This window comes from Pelodiscus sinensis, chromosome 10 (assembly GCF_052426305.1).
Source record: "Pelodiscus sinensis isolate ZL-2025 chromosome 10, ASM5242630v1, whole genome shotgun sequence".
Classification (NCBI taxonomy): Eukaryota; Metazoa; Chordata; order Testudines; family Trionychidae; genus Pelodiscus; species Pelodiscus sinensis.
This window is the reverse complement of record NC_143061.1, coordinates 26,437,215-26,454,838: the sequence shown is the minus strand read 5'-3', so window position 1 is coordinate 26,454,838 and position 17,624 is coordinate 26,437,215. Positions and strand designations below refer to the sequence as shown.

The following is a 17,624-nucleotide window of genomic DNA, read 5'->3' as shown; positions in this document are numbered from 1 at the left end:
CTCCCAGTGGCGGGAGAGGGGAGCGGAGGCGCACACTGGCAGGATTAGCTCATCTCGGCGGCAGCTCGGCAGCCTCCCCTTGCTCCGGGCGCCCTGTCCTCGTCCCCGGCCGTGCGGCGCGGTGCGGCGCCCCGGCCCTAGCCGGCTCCATGGCTCTGTGCAATGGAGACGCCAAGGTCAGTGCCGCTGCGGGAGCCCCGGAGGGAGCGCGCCGCCGCCTCCTTCCCCCTGCAGCCAGGGCCGCGCGGCCGCTCGCCCCAGGACACTCCCCGCGCCGGGCCTGCCAGCCTCCTCCTGGGCGCTTTGTGCGCTCGGCTGGTGGGGCTGGGACCCCGCGCCCAGGCCGGTTCTCGGGCTCCCTCCTTCCCCGCCGCCCGCCCGGGAGCAGTCGCGGCGAGACCGCGGGAGCTCGCTGCCGCCCTGATGAGTCCCCGACCGGACTCCCCGCAGCGGCAGGAAGCGCCGCCCGGGGCACATGGTACAGGCAGCGGGGGAGGGGGCATCGTGACTGCCGCTCGCAGTCTCCAGCGCAGGCAGCGGTACCGCCTGAGGAAGAGGGCAGTGAAGGGGGCATTTGGCTGCAGCGTCCCTGTGCGGCGCCCATGTGTTCCCCTGGCGGGGGCTTTGCATTGTCGCTGCCGCTTGCCCCCCGCAGGTGCCCCTGACGCGATGGCTGGGGAGAACCGGGGGCCCAGCCTTTCCCCCTCTTTTTGGGGAGGAGTGAGAGCGGGGGAAAAGGGGAGAAGGAGACACACTGGCGCCCCTGTTAGCTGCAGGTTTGGGGAAGCCGCTTAGGTGCCCAGCCCAAGGATTTGGGTTAACTGTAAAGGTGCCAGCTGCTCACGCCTGAGTGGTGGAGTATGCCTGCCCCACTCAGTGGACTGGAGAAACAGTACACTTGTCTCCAGAGCTTTCCCCGTGTTGTTGACATGAGACGCTGGACTGGGCATGGTAACCGAGAATCGTGGCCTTTCCCTTACTCCATCCCTCCAGTGGGGAAAGAGCACAGGTCTCTTCCATCTCCTTCCCAATATCTTACTTTGCTCTGTAGCTTTTGACGAGTGAGAATTCCATAGAGGAGGGTACAATATTTTTTTCTAAGCCAAAAACTGCTATTCTCTTTTCACAGTAAGTAGACTGAATAATGCACCTCTTCTTAGCTCCTAAGGGAAGGATACCTCTTGCTCTTCTCCCAGTTACTGTCTGTGAATTTGTAGTGAAGTTATGGTTTAGTCAGGGATAAGTTCTTGGATTTGGTAGGGGTATTGTGATTGCAGTTTAGTGTCCAGATTAGATAGTAGAGCCTTTCTGGCCTTTAACTTTATGATATGAAACAGATAAAGTTGAATATAATGGATAGTATGTGATCCATGGGGCTGAATAGAGATGGGAAGTGTCTGGTATTTAGTAGTTCATGGTCTTGATGAAAGAATTAGGAATGAACTATCCGATCTTATGGACCCCTGTACGGTACTGCTGCAAAGTACTGCCTGAAAAGAGCTGCATGTGCCTGGCTCCTCTGCTGTTTCTATTACTCATAGGCCTTGAGGATGTACAGGGCAGGAAATTTACAATGACTTCATTATAGCTCAGTTCCAGTTCAGAGGAGCTTTACTTAAAACATGGTAATTGAACTAGCTTATTTTTAAACTCCTCTGTCAACTAGTTTACTCGTTTCCCCCACATATGTTAGAGCTATCACAAGCTCATTAGCACTTATATGACATTGCCTTATATTTTGTTTTTGATCATTTAATTTTATTTTAATTAAAAAACAAAACAATTATATTAAGCTCTTATGTTCATATAGTGACTTTTATCCTGAAGAATCCCATAATGCTTTAAAAATTTTGATACAAGTCCTGTATGTGAGAATTGCATACCATCTTGATGACTTTGGAGGTCAGGGCTTATGTATTTGCAGCAGTGGGATGGGAGTGTGAGTTCTCATGATTGGAATGCCTTTTCTAATGATTCAGTACCACACTTTGGCAATAAATAACACTCAATTTAGCATAGTAAATACAGTAATTCTTGAAATTAAGTAATGTGCATGGGGAGCTTACGTCAAAGTGAGTTTACTTGGTTTTGTCTCTACTTATGAAGACACATTGATACACAAAGGGTGGTCTACACAAGTTTTATAGGTTTAACTGTATTTGTTAGGATGCGAATTTTTTGCTGACATAGATACACCATTATTAAGGTATTTTATACAACAACATCTTCTTTTAATTTCCAAACCTGAATAAGCTATGCTGGTGTTACTGCATCCATACTGGGTTTGAGTATTTTTTGCCAGTATAAATAAAGCAGCAGATGTTCTGCTGTGCACAGCTCCAAAGGCATTTCTCACTCCTCCACACATTGCTCCATACCTCAGTAGGGGTTACAACCCAATTTTTTGGGAAAACTGTATTTGTCCCATTTGCTTTTGATTGTCCTGACCAAAATGGGATATCTGGTCACCCTGTTGAAAGTCCATCTTTTTCTCCCTTGCCTATGGGGAAATGACTATAGCAACCATCAGCTTAGGTAATGATGGCCTGGATCTATGGGAGATAAGTATTGGGTTGGTTAATTTGTTGTAATAATGAGGTTGCTAGGTTATTAGCTTTGATCTGGGGTAACTGATGGGTCTGTTTAATTTAGGTATATTTTAAAGATTTACGAGAACATTGGATTAGGTGCTTTTCTTTTGTACTTTGTAAAAATTCAAGTGTGTATTTTAGAGCTTTCTTAACCAAAATAAAACCTACACTAGCTTGAATAGACTGGACCCAACATAAAGTTTTGGCTTGTTAAGCCCCTGACTTCAGTGGTCTGTGGATGTTAGCTCCTATGATAGGCAATTTATTTAGGCACCAGAATATAAATATAAACTTTAGGCATTCAAGTATTAATTCTTTTGTCTGAGCTACAGAAAAAAACAGATTTGCTGCTCAAGTACCGAATAAACTTAAAATTGGGGTAATAGAAGTCTTGCCGTATACAGTGTGGCTATGTCTACACTCGTGGCTTCTTGTGCGAGTAATATGCAAATGAGGCTAAGCATGGAATATTACCGAGCCTCATTTGCATACCTAATGAGCCACCATTTTTTTCAGAAGAGGCTCTTGCGCAAGGAGTGTCTACACTGCCTCTTCTTGGCAAGAAAAACCCTCTTGCGCAATGCTGTTCTTCCTGAAAAGTAATAGGTGTAACGGCATTGCGCAAGAGGGTTTTTCTTGCACAAGAAGGGGCAGTGTAGATGCTCCTCCTTGCACAAGAGCCTTTTCTGAAAAAAAAAGGTGGCTCATTAGGTATGCAAATGAGGCTCAGTGATATTCCACACTTAGCCTCATTTGCATATTACTTGTGCAAGAAGCTGCGAGTGTAGACATAGCCTGTATGTATAAAATGAGTGTAATGTTGCAGAGACACTGCTAGGGTGTGTGTGTGTGTGTGTGTGTATTTATGATTACGGAACAGAATTCAGAAATTGTAATTGATTTCTATATTTATGTACACAAGTAGCAATGTCTTCTGCAAGGGTCATTTGTTTAATATCATGGTCATTTAAAACAACAGAATAGAACAGTTTCTAATGCCACAAAGAATGTTTCAGAACTTCCATTATTATACCACCAAAGGAGAGGTAATATAAGGCAGTTTGGAGGGGGATCACAACCAGGGTGGATTTGATCCAAATCACTAGTCAGGAAGACTTGATTTAATTGTGGTTTTCCACATAAAAATACATTCATTTTTGGTTGTTATAACCTTAATACATATTCTTCATAACTCAGAGGTAGATGTAGGTTTCATTTTTAGAAGGGACACACTATACTTCTTTAAACAGTGCTTTATTTTGAAAACTTTTCAGATTAGTTTTACAACTACATAAGAAAATGAATGGTTGTTTGGTTATTTTATTTACCAAAGGCAACTAAAGAAGATATTTACTGAAGGTAATTGAAGCAAATATTTATGAAGTTGTTGAGATGTGAACTATCTCCAATTCAACAAGTTAATCATTGATATTGGAGGATTTTCTTGCCATGCTGTACTAACAGGAGAACATCACCAGACAGACATTTAAATTGCTTTATTTAACTAAAATAACAGTGTTACGTATTTTGAATTTAAACATTCAAGTTTTTAAAAATGAGGGTTTTTTTTGTTGAAATTGTCTAAAACTCAAATAGTAAATGAATTTTTAAAATATTTGAAACTAAATCAAAACTGTATTAGTGAAGTCAACATGATAATATTTCTGCAGCTTATTCGTCTTCACTTTCTTTTTCCTGTTTATTCATCTAGAAAAGAAAAACAAGCTTTCTTGCATTTGAGGTCTCAAACAGTTTCTCAATTTGGAATGAATTAGTCCAAAGGAAGAAAATATTTTTGCTATACCAGCAGAAGAAGCTACTGCTGTTAAAAGTGTGATTATCACGTCAACAGTCTCTGAATCCAATTGCTTAAGTGCCTTCCTCCAGTTCACTGATGTGACTTTCTTTAAAACATCAGTAAACGTATTTCTTGAATGGTTTCCTCTCTTAGCTAAGATGTTTATTATAGTTGGCATTATGGAGGGATGATTGCTGGATGCCCATGTGATAGCCAGTCCATCTTCCTCAGAAGTTAAGGTTTGACCTTGATACTGAGTACTGAAAATATTTGCAAGGAAATGAGCTGGACATAGTGCTTGTCCCATTTGTGGGTATGTGTGTTTTTATGCTTGCAATTTTTCTCTGTCATTGCATATTTCTCTTTTTAAGATCTCACTCAGTTCTTCCAAATTTCAACAGCATCAGCAATAAAACAGCTATTTCCCTGCATTTTGTTCAAGTATACAAAAATGGGCTTTAGAGTACTCAGTATGTGTTCAACATTTCTCTTCAGCCCAATGTTGAGAACTTTGGCTGTGACAGTGCCATATATTTATTCACGATTCTGTTCACAAACTGTTATGAGAGTAGGCCAGTTATTGATATAATTAATGCTCAATAGAGATATTAGAGTGTAACCAACTAACCGCTTATGTGATAAGATGATGTTTACATGAAGCCTCATTCCGGGAGCCAAATGGGCAAAGCCACCTCCCTGGGAGTAAAGTTGCCAGCCCGGCTCTCTCCTGGTCTTAATGACTGAAACATGTTAATGAAGTGTGAGTTCTCAATCATACAAAAAGGAGAGCTTGTTGCATAAACAAACTGGGCCTCTTTTTGTAATATATTGGTTCTTATCACAAACTTATCTATGGTTGTTTCTGGATGATGAAGGTGGTTTTGTTTTGGTTTTTGCTACAGATTATATTACTGTGGCTATGTGACATGCATGTTGTGACTAAAACCCTACCAATGGCAGATAACTCTGAAACTATAGAAAATGATGGTGATCTAGAATGAGGATAGTCTTCAGAAGCCTGTATGTTTAGGAGAATCCGTCCTCAACAAAATAAGTCAATGAAATTATTTAATTATTATCACCATACGGCTCATTTACTATTACTCATTACATTCATGACACTTAGTACTCTAAAGGTGAAATTATAAAAGGAAGATCTGCCTATTTCAGCTATTTATTTTTATCACAGCTGCATAAAAATGACTCCTATGGAGTAACAATTATATTTTTTGCTCAAACATAATAATTCACAATAGTCCATAAGAAACACAGGCAGTCCTTCAGAAAGAAGTATGAAGACCCTGCATGTTCATTTCATCGTCTTCAGTGCAGAGTCCTCCTCAGAAGGAACACTTCTCATGACATGGTTTCATTTCAGCAACCTGGCCTTGGATTTCTGTGTTGCACTGTTTGCATTTTGCATGCATTCCTGTCTTACCCACAGGTAGAAGAACTTCATTAAAATATCCCAAACCGGATCTCTTTCATGGCCTTCTACTACTATAGGTTTTCCCTTCTAGTGAAAGAATGGTATACAGGCTATACTCAGAAAGACCTCAAGACTTCTGGAATATACTGCTCAAACAGTTTCACATTTCTTTCTACTGTCTCTTCCTTCTCACATTTATCTCTAGACTTCGTCTCCTTGTCCAGAGGTATTCTACTCCCAACAATATTGTTCATTGAACTTTTTGAAACTTTGCACTTTCAGAGAGAGGGTAAGGAATTGACTCTGTGTACTCAAATTTGCAGAGGGACAATAGAGTGGAAGTCTGTTATTTCTCACCTCTATATTTTATTGATTTATTTAAAAACACTCTTGCTGTTAACAAGCATGTTATCTCTGGAAACACAAATTCACAGTTTGAGAACTCCAATACTAAGCTTCTCTGATGGTATTTTCTAGACTTAGCACTGAGTCTCATGGGGTGGATAGATTAACCTAAGTATATAGGAGCCTCTAGAATTCCATAAGTTTGGGTCCCTAATCCATGAACTATTGGAACTCATTTACAAAAGTTTTCTTAAAGATTACAGGCAGTCCCTGGGTTACGTACAAGATAGGGACTGTAGGTTTGTTCTTAAGTTGAATCTGTATGTAAGTCGGAACTGGCGTCCAGATTCAGCCGCTGCTGAAACTGACTGCCAGTTCTGACTTACATACAGAATCAACTTAAGAACCCCAGGCGTCCCCAAGTCAGCTGCTGCTGAAACTGATCAGCAGCTGATTCCAGGAAGCCCGGGGCAGAGCAACTCTGCCTGGGGCTTCCTGTAGTCAGTGCTGGTCAGTTTCAGCAGAAGCTGACTTGGGGACGCCTGGGGCAGAGTAGCTGGGGTGCTGCCGGGTTGGTCCAGTAGTGCCCAGAGCGGGCGCTGCAGGACCAATCGGCAGCGCCCCAGCTGCTCTGCCCCAGAGTCCAAAACAAAAGCCTGGTCTGCTGGGGGGGGGGGGAAGCACACTAGCTGCGCGCCCCCCCCCCAGCAGACCAGGGACACGGGGAGCAGAGCCGCAGCGGCAGCAGGGTGCCGCGCCTCTGAGGCTTTGCTCTGGCAAAGCCTCAGAGGCGCGGGACCCCCCCGCGGCTGCGGCTTCAGTCCGGGAGCCTGTGGTCTGCTGGGGACCGTCCCCAGCAGACCACAGGCACCCAGACTGAAGCGGCAGCAGTGGCGGTTCCCCGCGCCTCTGAGGCTTTGCTCTGGCAAAGCCTCAGAAGCGCGGGAACCCGCCCGGTGCCCCTGGTCTGCTGGAGACGGTCTCCAGCAGACCAGGGGCACCGGAGCAGCTTACGAACAGGGCTTTCTCGCCCCGACCTCCGGGGCGAGAAAGCCCCGTTCGTAAGTGCGGATCCGACGTAAGTCGGGGACTGCCTGTACATGAATATAGTCTCTCCTACTATAGAATTAGAATTTACAATCCTTATTCCATGATGAGAGATTTTTGAGCTAATAGTGTATCTTAATTAAAACTAATTTTTTTTCCTTCAAAACGTATTATATCAAAAAATCTGATTTAAACAAAAATCCAATTCAAATAAATAAATAATTTTTTTAAAATTTTAATCATCGATTTTTATCCACTTTGATCACAACAAAAATCTTAGGTTCACGGGGCTGTAACTGGTGGTAATGTAATTTCAGTATATTGTTTGATCTTGAATTTCAACTTCATGTATTAGGATTTAGAATTATTAGATTTCTGTCCGGGGAAATGTCAGCAAATGAAAGTCATAAGATGCCTAATTTGTAGTAGTGCAAATGGGCGTGCATGACTGATAGTCACAGATAACTGTAAATGATTTTCACATATTACATGGTATTTAATGTCTTGTGACTTAAATTAGTTGAATAGAAATATTTCAGGATAGATGAAAACAGTCCTGCTGTATTTTTTTGCTCTGTACTACCCTTTTATCCTCCCCATGCTTTTCTGATCTGATGAAAAAAGATCTCAGTGTAAAGCTAAGGATGATGTATTCAGTCCATGTTATATTTTCTCCCTTTTCTGTTTTTTATTAAATAAGGTTTTCTTTATCTAATTTGTATGTGAGATCTCTTATTTTCAGCCAAACTATAAATCAGTAAGATTCTGTCCTAATTTATACATTCATGCAATCCTATTGTTGTCATGGTGTCATATTTAGAATTAATATGAGAGTTAGATTTGAACCATATTAGACCTACTTACTGTTGCTTATTGAATTCAGAACTAACTGACAGAAGCCTAAAGCTGCTCTACCATTTCTTATAGATGTTTTAAATGGAAATATTATAGAATGTAGTTAAGAATTAATATTTTAAAAAGTCATTAATTACGGGCACAAGAGCAATTATCCCAACAGATGGGACAAACAGGAAGTATGGAGACCACTGGCTTAACCAGAAAATATTCAATTACCTGAAACTCAAAAAGAGTCATACAAAAAGTGAAAACTAAGTTACTTCACAAACGTGTAGGGACAGAATTAGAAAGGCCAAGGCAAGAAATGGGATTCAAGTAGCTAGGAACATAAAGAGTGACAAGAAGATATCTTTAAAATACATTATATGCAAGAGGAACACCAAGAACAGGTTAGGCCCATTATTCAATGAGGGGGGAAAGACCAGAACAGAAAAAGCAGCAATAAGCATAGTGTTAAATAAATGCCTTTTTTTTTTGTTTCCAATTTCACTAAAAAAGTTAGTAGTTAGGTGAGTGACTTTGTGAACATCACTATAAATGGAGTAGGATTTAAGGCTAAATAGGGGAAGAACAAATTAAGAACTTCTGAATCAAGTTAGATGTCTTTAAGTTAACAGGTCCTGATAAATATCTCCTAGAATATTAAGGAACCAGCTGAAGAGATTTCCAGGATATTAGCAGTTATCTTTAAGACCTCATGGAGGATGGGAGAGATCACAGGGGATCACAAAAGGGCAAATATACACTATCTAAAGAATAAGGACAACCCAGGGAATTAGAGGTCAGTCAGTGTAACTTTGGTACACAGAAACATAATAGGGCAAATAATCGGTTCGCAAGCAACCAGGAGAAAATAAGGTGATAAGTAAAAGTTAACATAGATATGTCAAGAAAAAAATCACATCAAAACAGCCTAATATATTTCTTTGACACGGTAAAAAGTTTTGTGGATGGGGGAATCAACAGATGCATCTTTATTTCAGTAAGACTTCTGATACTGTCTCATGTGAACGTCTTATAAACAAGAGAAATATAGCCTAGATCGGGGTGGGAAAAAGGGCCTCCGTGGGCCAGATACAGCCCACCAAACAGGTTGATCTGGCCTTTGGAGGCCTTGCTGCTCTCCTGCCCACAAGCCAATTAGAGCCTGGGGACGAGGGAAGCACACAAAGTTTCTTCTGCCCTGACAGGGCACATGGCGCTTTGAAGCACCGTGCACTTCTGGCATGGTGGGAGGAGACTTTACCTGCTCCCCTGTCTCCAAGCCCTGATTGGCCTGGAGCTGGGGGAGTATGGGAAGTCTCCTCCCACCCCCAGGGGAATGGGTGCTTAGTTGGGGGAGGGGGACAAAGGGGCTCTCCTGTCCTCAGACCAATCATGGTCTGTGGGTGGGGAAGCCTGGAAGCATCCTGTCCCTGTCCCTGTCCCTTCCATTTGAGGAGTGCCCCTTCCGAGGCAGTCTGGGGCCATTTCAAAAATTTTTGAAGTGTCCCCCGGAAAAAAATTATTGCCCACCCCTGGCCTAGACGAAGCTACTATAATATGGGTGCACAGTTCTTTGGAAACTGTACTTCAGAGAGTAGTAATCAATGATACACCATCAATCTGGATGGATATATTAAGTGGGGTCCCACAGATATTTGTCTTAAATCTGATTCTGTTCAGTATCTTAATAAATGTTTTGGATAATAAAATAGAAACTTCATTTATAAAGTTTGTGGCTGATAAGCTGAGAGGGGATGTCAGTGCTTTGGAGGTCAGAATTAGCTGTCAAAATAATCTTGAGAAACTGGAGAAATGAAGAAATTAAAAAAGGACAAATACAAAATATTGCACGTAGGAATTGTACAAATAAAAAATGGTAAATGATTCCTTAGGAAAGAGTGCTACAGAAAAGGATGCTGGGCTTACAGTGGATCATTCAAGAATATGAATCAACTAGCAGTCTTACCCTGTGTTGCCCAGGTCCTTCAGGGAAGTCTTGGGGATGGGAGGTGCCGGAGGCTGGTACGGAGTGGGGTTCAAGAGTGAGGGTTGTAGGGATGAGGAGAGACTCAGGGTGGGAGGTCCCATCTGGCACTAGCGATATAAGCCATCAGTTGACTTACGCGTTAGTCTAGTCGACTACTTGAATCGTTCCCTCCCCATTGCTGCCTCGGTATCAGAGGCACCGAGGGAAGCAGGAGCCGATGCTGGAGGCAGCCCCTGTCTGCAGCGGCCCAGGCTGTCTGTGGGTAGAGGCTGCTCTGGTAGCAGCCCCTGTCTGCGGGTTTCCCAGCAGACCGCCACAGATTGGGACTGTTCCATCTGGGCAGGCTTTTGCTGGACCCTAGCCCCCCACTCCGGCTGTGCAGTTTAAATGTAGTAGAGCCGGAAAGGCAGTCCAGCTCTTACTATGTTTAAACTGCAGAGCTGAAGTGGGGATACGTCCCAGACCTGGTGTGAGCCAGGACTGTGCCGGGCTCGCTCATTCTCAGCTCGCGCCGAGTCCAGGACCCACCCCTTCTGTGGCTCTGCAGTTTAAATGCAGAAGGAGCTGGGCTGCCGGGCTGCCTAGCTCTTAGTACATTTAAACCACAGAGCTGCAGTGAGGGTAGCTCCCAAACCCGGCATGAACCAGGATTAAACACTTCTTCCCTTATCAACTAATTGTGTAGTTGATCATTCTTTTGACTACACGATTAGCGATTACCCACCTCTTAACATCCTTATCTGGCACAGGCCTTTTCTCTCCCCTCTGGCTGTCAGTGGCTGTTTTCTCTCACCCCACAGTCCTTCAGCGCTTCAGGGAAGAAGTGTTGGGGGCTACTTACTTAATATGCTTGCAGGCAAGATGGCAGAGCATCAGCCCTGCTGGCCAATCCCTTTGTGGTATGGCTTTGCACAGTGGACACTCCACAATAGCTCCCCCTGTGGACTCTGTGCCCCAAGTGGCCACTCTCATATTGCAACTCTCCAAACAGCTGGCCCTCTCTTTGAGTGTTATGGAAAACAGTACTTTTCCCTGTGTTGCCAGTTCTCCTGGCACAACCAAACCCAGACCTTGCTTTAAGTTAGGATAAGAGAAAGCTGCATTCCAAATGTGATGGTCCTCGCTCCTGAACAAACGGACTCGCATACAGACACACAGACAGATGCATACAGCCTGGGGTCTGGTAGCCAGAGGCTGGCAGCCCCTGGAAGATCCTAGAGGCCAGCAGCAGGAGACCAGAATTGACCTCCTTTGGGCCAGCAAACTCCAGTCATGAGGGTGCCAGACCAGGGAGGCCCAACATGTAGATTATTGATGAGCTAATACAAAGAATAGGAATGTTTTCAAAAACTGAAAAATAAACACTACTTTTAAATTAATCAGTGTAACAAACCCACAGCTTTTATGCTATATACAGAATAAAAGAGGGAAATTGTGTGGGTGAGTATGTGTGTCTGTGAATGTAAACATAATGCAACTTTAGTGAGAAGAATTATTATAGTTCCTTATTTGGCCCCAAACTATTAAATCATCTTACTGCTTCTTATCAGAGACACATGCCATTTTAATTCCAGTGGTGTTCTTATTAATGAGAAAAATTAAGTGACAGACTCTAGTCTTGAAACAAGCTGTGAAAAGGTTTTAGCTTTTTCCTTTCCCTTGCTTTCTTTACAAGCAGCCACCAATAAAGCTTACAGCTCTAGGTTCTCAAGCTGTGGTCATCTTACAATCCTCCTGTGCATCTTCCACTCTTAACTAATTTAGACTACAAGTAAAAGATGTTTCATGTTTATCTCAATTTTTTGGAATGTTATGTTGCCATAGAAGTTGAAGAACATTCTTGCCTCACAGTAGAAATGCAAGGAAAATACTGTAGACAGAATTTTCATTCATGGAGAATCCATCAGTAGTGGGACCTGTAGGAGAAGAACTTTTGATATCCAAAGTGGTAGCAATATCTGTAGAGCTAAAGGGCAGACTCCCTTATTTGAAGGCTGCTGATGTCTGAAAGAGGATATAATATTAATACTTTCTTTGTGTTTGATCCCTTTCGTCTCTGTGAGGTTTGTTGCAGTCCATTGAAACACAGTAGCTTAGCTCTCTTGCTCTTGACAAGCCATTTCTGTTTAACTATCAGTAAATGTTAGATCAGTAATAAATACATAATACTGGTAATATGTGTTTGATATACCAAGCATCCAGCCATTATAAGGGAAAGAGCATTGCAACCTTTTTTAATCCTGAATTGTAGTGATGCCAGTACACATAGTACAGTAGAACCTCTGATTTATGAACACATTGGGAATAGAGGTTGTTTGTAAATCGAAATCTTCTTAACTCTGAACAAAACAAAGAGGAGGGGTAGTTCTTTCAAAAGTTTACAACTGTACGTTGATTTAGTATATTGACTTGAAACTTTACTGTACAGAAGAAAAATCCTACTTTTAACCATCTTAGTTTAAATGAAAGAAGAACAGAAACCATTTTCTTACCTTGTCAGATCTTTTTAACCTGGGCTGTGCCCATGAAAGCTCATGATACCATCTACATGTTTTGTTAGTCTTTAAAGTGCTACTAGACTATTTGTTGTTTTTTAAGTTTATCCTGTATGGACTAACTCAGCTACCCCTTGACCCTTTTTTTTTAGTTGTTTATGTTTAGCATAATACTGTACAGTATTTGCTGTTTTGGGGCCTGTGCCTGATTGCGTACTTCCAATTCCAAATATGAGTTTGGTTGATCAGCCAGTTTGTAACTCTGGGGCTCATAACTCTGAGCTTCTACTGTTGTTTTTCTCCCAGAACAATACTGCAGTTCCTATTTATGTAATTGATTCATCTTATAATTACTTTACAATTGCATAACCTGGCACTTACATGAATACATAACATGTTAAGGAGGATTTCTGCCTGAGTGAAGTTTTTGAGTAATGTCTGCTTGAGTAATATATTGAAAGGCTTTAGTTCGTCTCCCAATCTAAAATACAATCTTAAGTTTTCTTAAGATACAAGTAATTAACATGGAAAAAAAATTACTCCTGAAACTAAACTGACATGCAAACTGTTTGAAGCGTTGCATCAAAATGGCTACTTTCAAATTGTGACTTCTGGCAAGCTTAGCAGATCAGATTGAATAAGCATAAAATATCAACTATCATTTTAACTTTCTATTGGTGATCTTTTCTAGGCAGGGTTTACTATACATAAGGGGATGGTATGGGTAAACTTGTATTGCCATTGATTTGACTTTGGGGTGCCCTTTCAGTGTCTATGGCTGTCAATTAAGTACCTTTTTTCTAGGGCTCAATCTATGCACTTTTAAAATTACCATACCCAGTTTTAGACTTATGAAACACCATTTTTCACTGTGAAACACTGAAATTCCACTGTTTCAGAAGCTTAAGTGATTGTATTGGTGGGTGGGTCCACTTATGTAAGTGGAAAAATGTGGTAGAAAATCTCTTTTTTCCCAGGATTTGTCCTGGTGGGTGAGCAGATGTGAGTGGGGAGAACATAGCTGCATCCTAAGTTAATTAGTAGTAAAAATGTCATTCATGTAAATGGCACACATGGGTTGGCATGTGGTATTTAGGTTGCCTATGTCAGTATTACTGTATGTATCTTAAGACTTTTTTGTTAAAATGTTTTTACTTTGTATTGCAATGTAAATGTTACGCTTTATATCTTAAAGAACTTTTCTTACCCGATGACTGAATTTGTACCCATAATAATTAACCTCCAGAGTGAATTAATCTGTTCTTTCAGAAGAGATTCCTTTGTTGTCCTGACTCTGCACTAATAGTCTTGCAGCACCTTAGAGACTAACAAAAAATGTAGATGGTATCATGAGCTTTCGTGGGCACAGTGGGTTGTGCCCACGAAAGCTCATGATACCATCTACACTTTTTCTTAGTCTCTAAGGTGATGCAAGACTTTTGATTGTTTTTTAAGTTTTTCCAGTTACAGACTAACATGGTTACCCCTCTGAAACTTCTGCATTAATAGTATAACTGTTTCGATAAAGTACTTATGTAAATAATGTTTGCAGCCAGAGAATGCTGGAGGAGATCTCAAGGATGGCCAATATCACTATGAAGGGGCAGTGGTAATACTGGATGCTGGAGCTCAGTATGGAAAGGTCATAGATCGTCGAGTACGAGAATTGTTTGTCCAATCTGAGATCTTCCCTTTGGAGACTCCAGCTTTTGCAATCAAGGAGCAAGGATTCCGGTAGGCTCTATCTTTCTTTTTTAATTTAAATGCAAAGGAATCTGTGGATCTCAGCAACAGAATTAATTGCTTGTTTTTATAATATACCGTACTTTATTCACTGTGGTGATAACACTGCTTATGTTGTATTTAATCAGGGACATGTGAGTTTCGTTGGAGAAACTAGCACAAAGACTTGCCTAGTGCATTCATTTACTACATATTCCAACATTAGATTTAGTTTTGTTAAAACTATTGATTTCCTTGGTCACTTTCTGTTGTTATGCAAGTCTTTTGAGGGAGTAACTTTTTTATGTGCAAAATATTTGTGATAAATCTAATATTAACCTTTGGCTAGGCTTTCAACAGGAAAATACATTTTAAAAGTAATACTCGTGATAGTAAATAAGAAATCTTGCATCATTCATTTTTCCGAAAATTTTATAGCACTTAAATATTTATAGTTCCATCAAAGAATTATATAAATTGGAAATGGTATGGTATATCATGTCAGATTCTTTCTGGGAGGTGAGTAAAATTATTATGATAGTGCTTATTTTAAAAAGTTCTACCGTTTTGATTAATGCTTTACACATTTGTTTTAGCATTTGAAAAAAGAGCTTCTTAAGGAAAAAATTGCTATCCAAGTCTTACTGATTTATGCAAATCACTTGAGTATCTAGTATCATGATACCATAATGCCAGCATACTAAAAAATCCCAGGAATGCAGTTTGCGCACACATCACATAACAGAAGTAGCACATAATAGAAATTGCTTCCTTGAATTGCTTTTCTCTAGCCAATGATTGTTGTTGCTCTAGTAGAATGCCATTATAAATTAATGAGTCTGCAATAATCTGAATTCACTACTCTTCTTTAGAAAACACAGATGGCTATACTAGAGTAGATATTACTACACTATTGCATACCTAATATATTCAATACATCCTGTGTATGTAATTCTCTTAGAATTGCAGCTAGAAAATACTTCAAGATCTTGTTGTAAGATCCCACAAACAAATTTTGAAAAGTGGACACATGTTAAAATCTATTAAAATATTGTGTAATTTTTCATTTACTTAAGAAAGTGTTGTTTCCAGTGTGGTATCTTAAAACAGGCTACTTAGGGACTCAGTCCATCATTGAACTATGTGAATTACACAGGTATTGTGTTTTTTATCTTAAAGAAAGAGGATCCCCTTCCAAAACACAACCTGAAGTCTTTTCAAAACCTCTGCCATGATATACAATCATTGTGATGCTATCAATTTTGTGGCACTGCAAATAATTACTTTTTAAAGCTAGGTGAAACACTGCCATTCAAAGGGTCACTGTTTCAGGGTTGAGGAGGATCTACAATAATGTCAAGGTTATTGGTCCTTTTGGGTAACTGATAAAAGGATACCAAGCTTTCTTCTTCTACAGACATTTATTTAAATCTAGATCATATTAGCAATGATTGAAAGTAGTCATTTAAGGGCCTTTTAATGATATTTGTTAAATTAGTTGGTGGTGTCACTATAGTTTCCAGTTGACGGAGTGCCAATTGTGGTGGAAATAATCTGGCTCCATGCTGACATTCTCTGGCCTGACTGAGCATAACACATCTTCTGCTACCCCCCCTGCAGTTGGTTCCTTGTTGCAGGATGGAGATGTACTTGTTTGTCATTGTCAAGTCGGTGGCAGAAGCATCTCTCTGTACTGTTGCTTAAATTGTAATTATTCTGTGGCTATAAGACCTCTTAAAAGCAAGAAGAACAAAACTTTCAAATTTGATCTTCAATTAATATATCTACCTGACAAGATGGTAGGTGGGATTTTCAAAAATGCTTCACTGACTTGTTTAAACATGTTTAAAAAAAAACAAAAAAACCCTCACACATTAACAACAAGATACCCACTCTCCAGCAGTGGAAAACTTAGTTGCGGGAATAGATGATCTATAGGGATGTAAGTGAACTTGCTAGTTCTTTGACTTCGCAGATGATCAAATCACAGAATATGCCGGAGCAGCCTTTCAGTTTGTTTACATATACCTCTAGGGGTATATTGCTGTAACTTGTGGACTTTTTAAATTTTTAATTCTGATATATGCAACACAAGCTCAATCAGAAAAATGCATTCTTATATTAGAATAAAGACATCTCTATACTTCCAACTTTGGCTGATGCACGATACATCAGCATTATGCCATCACAGTTGTTAATATATTGCTTTGTGCACATGAATACTTGTCTCCTCGCATCAGCGCTGATATGTTCACCACAAGTGCTTATGTTGATGCACAATGCAGTGCATTGTGGGTAGGTATCCCATTGTGCAATTTACTACTGTCCAGCTTGGTGCCTTTTGGAAAGGATTGGGAATGTATCATGGGGTAGAAACAAGTTATGTGGTCTAAGAGCAAAGGGTCCACTTTCCAGCATGCAACTTCTCTATCCTATAATTCCATCTATATTCCATAATTTTGCACCTTTTTTAAACATCCATGAACCTGTGTAGGATTTATCATTGTCTGCCACTCTTAACAGATACACAGAGCCTGGCAGACAATAATGGGAGGTGAACAATTACCATTTCTATAGGAGGATTTTCTTGCTGTGCTATATTAGCAGGAGAACATCAACAGTCAGACATTTAAATTTGGTTTATTTAACTAAAACAACAATATTTTAACAAAACAAGCACATGAATTTTTGAATTCAGTTAAACATTCAAGTTTTTTAAAATCAGGTTTGTTTTTGTTAAAATTGTTTTTCACTAAAATAATCTTTCATTTCTAAAAAAATATTTCATTTAACTGTCAGCCAGATCAGCAAGAGAAACTTAAAATATTGGCTTCTGCAGCTAACTCAGTCATCTTCACCTTCATTTTCTTGTTTATCCATAATCTGAAAAAGAAAAAAAAACTTTCCTGCTTATTGAGGTCTTAAACAATTTCCCAGTTTGAAATGAATGAGTCCAAAAGAAGTAAATATTCTTGCTATACCGACAGAAGAAGCTACTGCTGTTAAAAGTACAAGTATCATATCAACTGTCTCTCAATCCAAGTGCTTAAGTGACATCCACCAGTTCACTGATGTGACTTTCTTTAAAACATCCTCAGTGAACATATATTCCTTGAATGGTTCTCCCCTTAGCTTTGATGTTTATTATAGTTGGCATTATGGAGGGATGATTGCTGGATGCCCATGTGATAGCCAGTTCTTCTTCCTCAGAAGTTAAGGTTTGACCTTGATACTGAGTACTGAAAATATTTGCAAGGAAATGAGCTGGACATAGTGCTTGACCCATTTGTGGGTATGTATGTTTTTATGCTTGCAATTTTTCTTTGTCATTGCATATTTCTCTTTTTAAGATCTCACTCAGTTCTTC

General features: G+C 40.5%; 1 protein-coding gene across 2 annotated transcripts in view; it reads left to right on the top strand.

Annotated features, from left to right (window-relative positions):
- The window catches only part of GMPS (guanosine monophosphate synthase), a 74,356-nt gene continuing 56,732 nt past the window's right edge, over positions 1–17,624 (top strand). Inside the window, exons 1-2 of one of the 2 annotated variants that reach the window (XM_075937754.2) lie at positions 1–176; positions 14,088–14,269. In XM_075937754.2, coding sequence (XP_075793869.1) covers positions 150–176; positions 14,088–14,269 — 209 coding nt within the window. In that variant the 5' untranslated portion in view covers positions 1–149. Of the gene's footprint in view, positions 177–11,845; positions 12,104–14,087; positions 14,270–17,624 lie in introns of those variants that run through there. The other variant, XM_025184864.3, reaches the window with a different exon arrangement.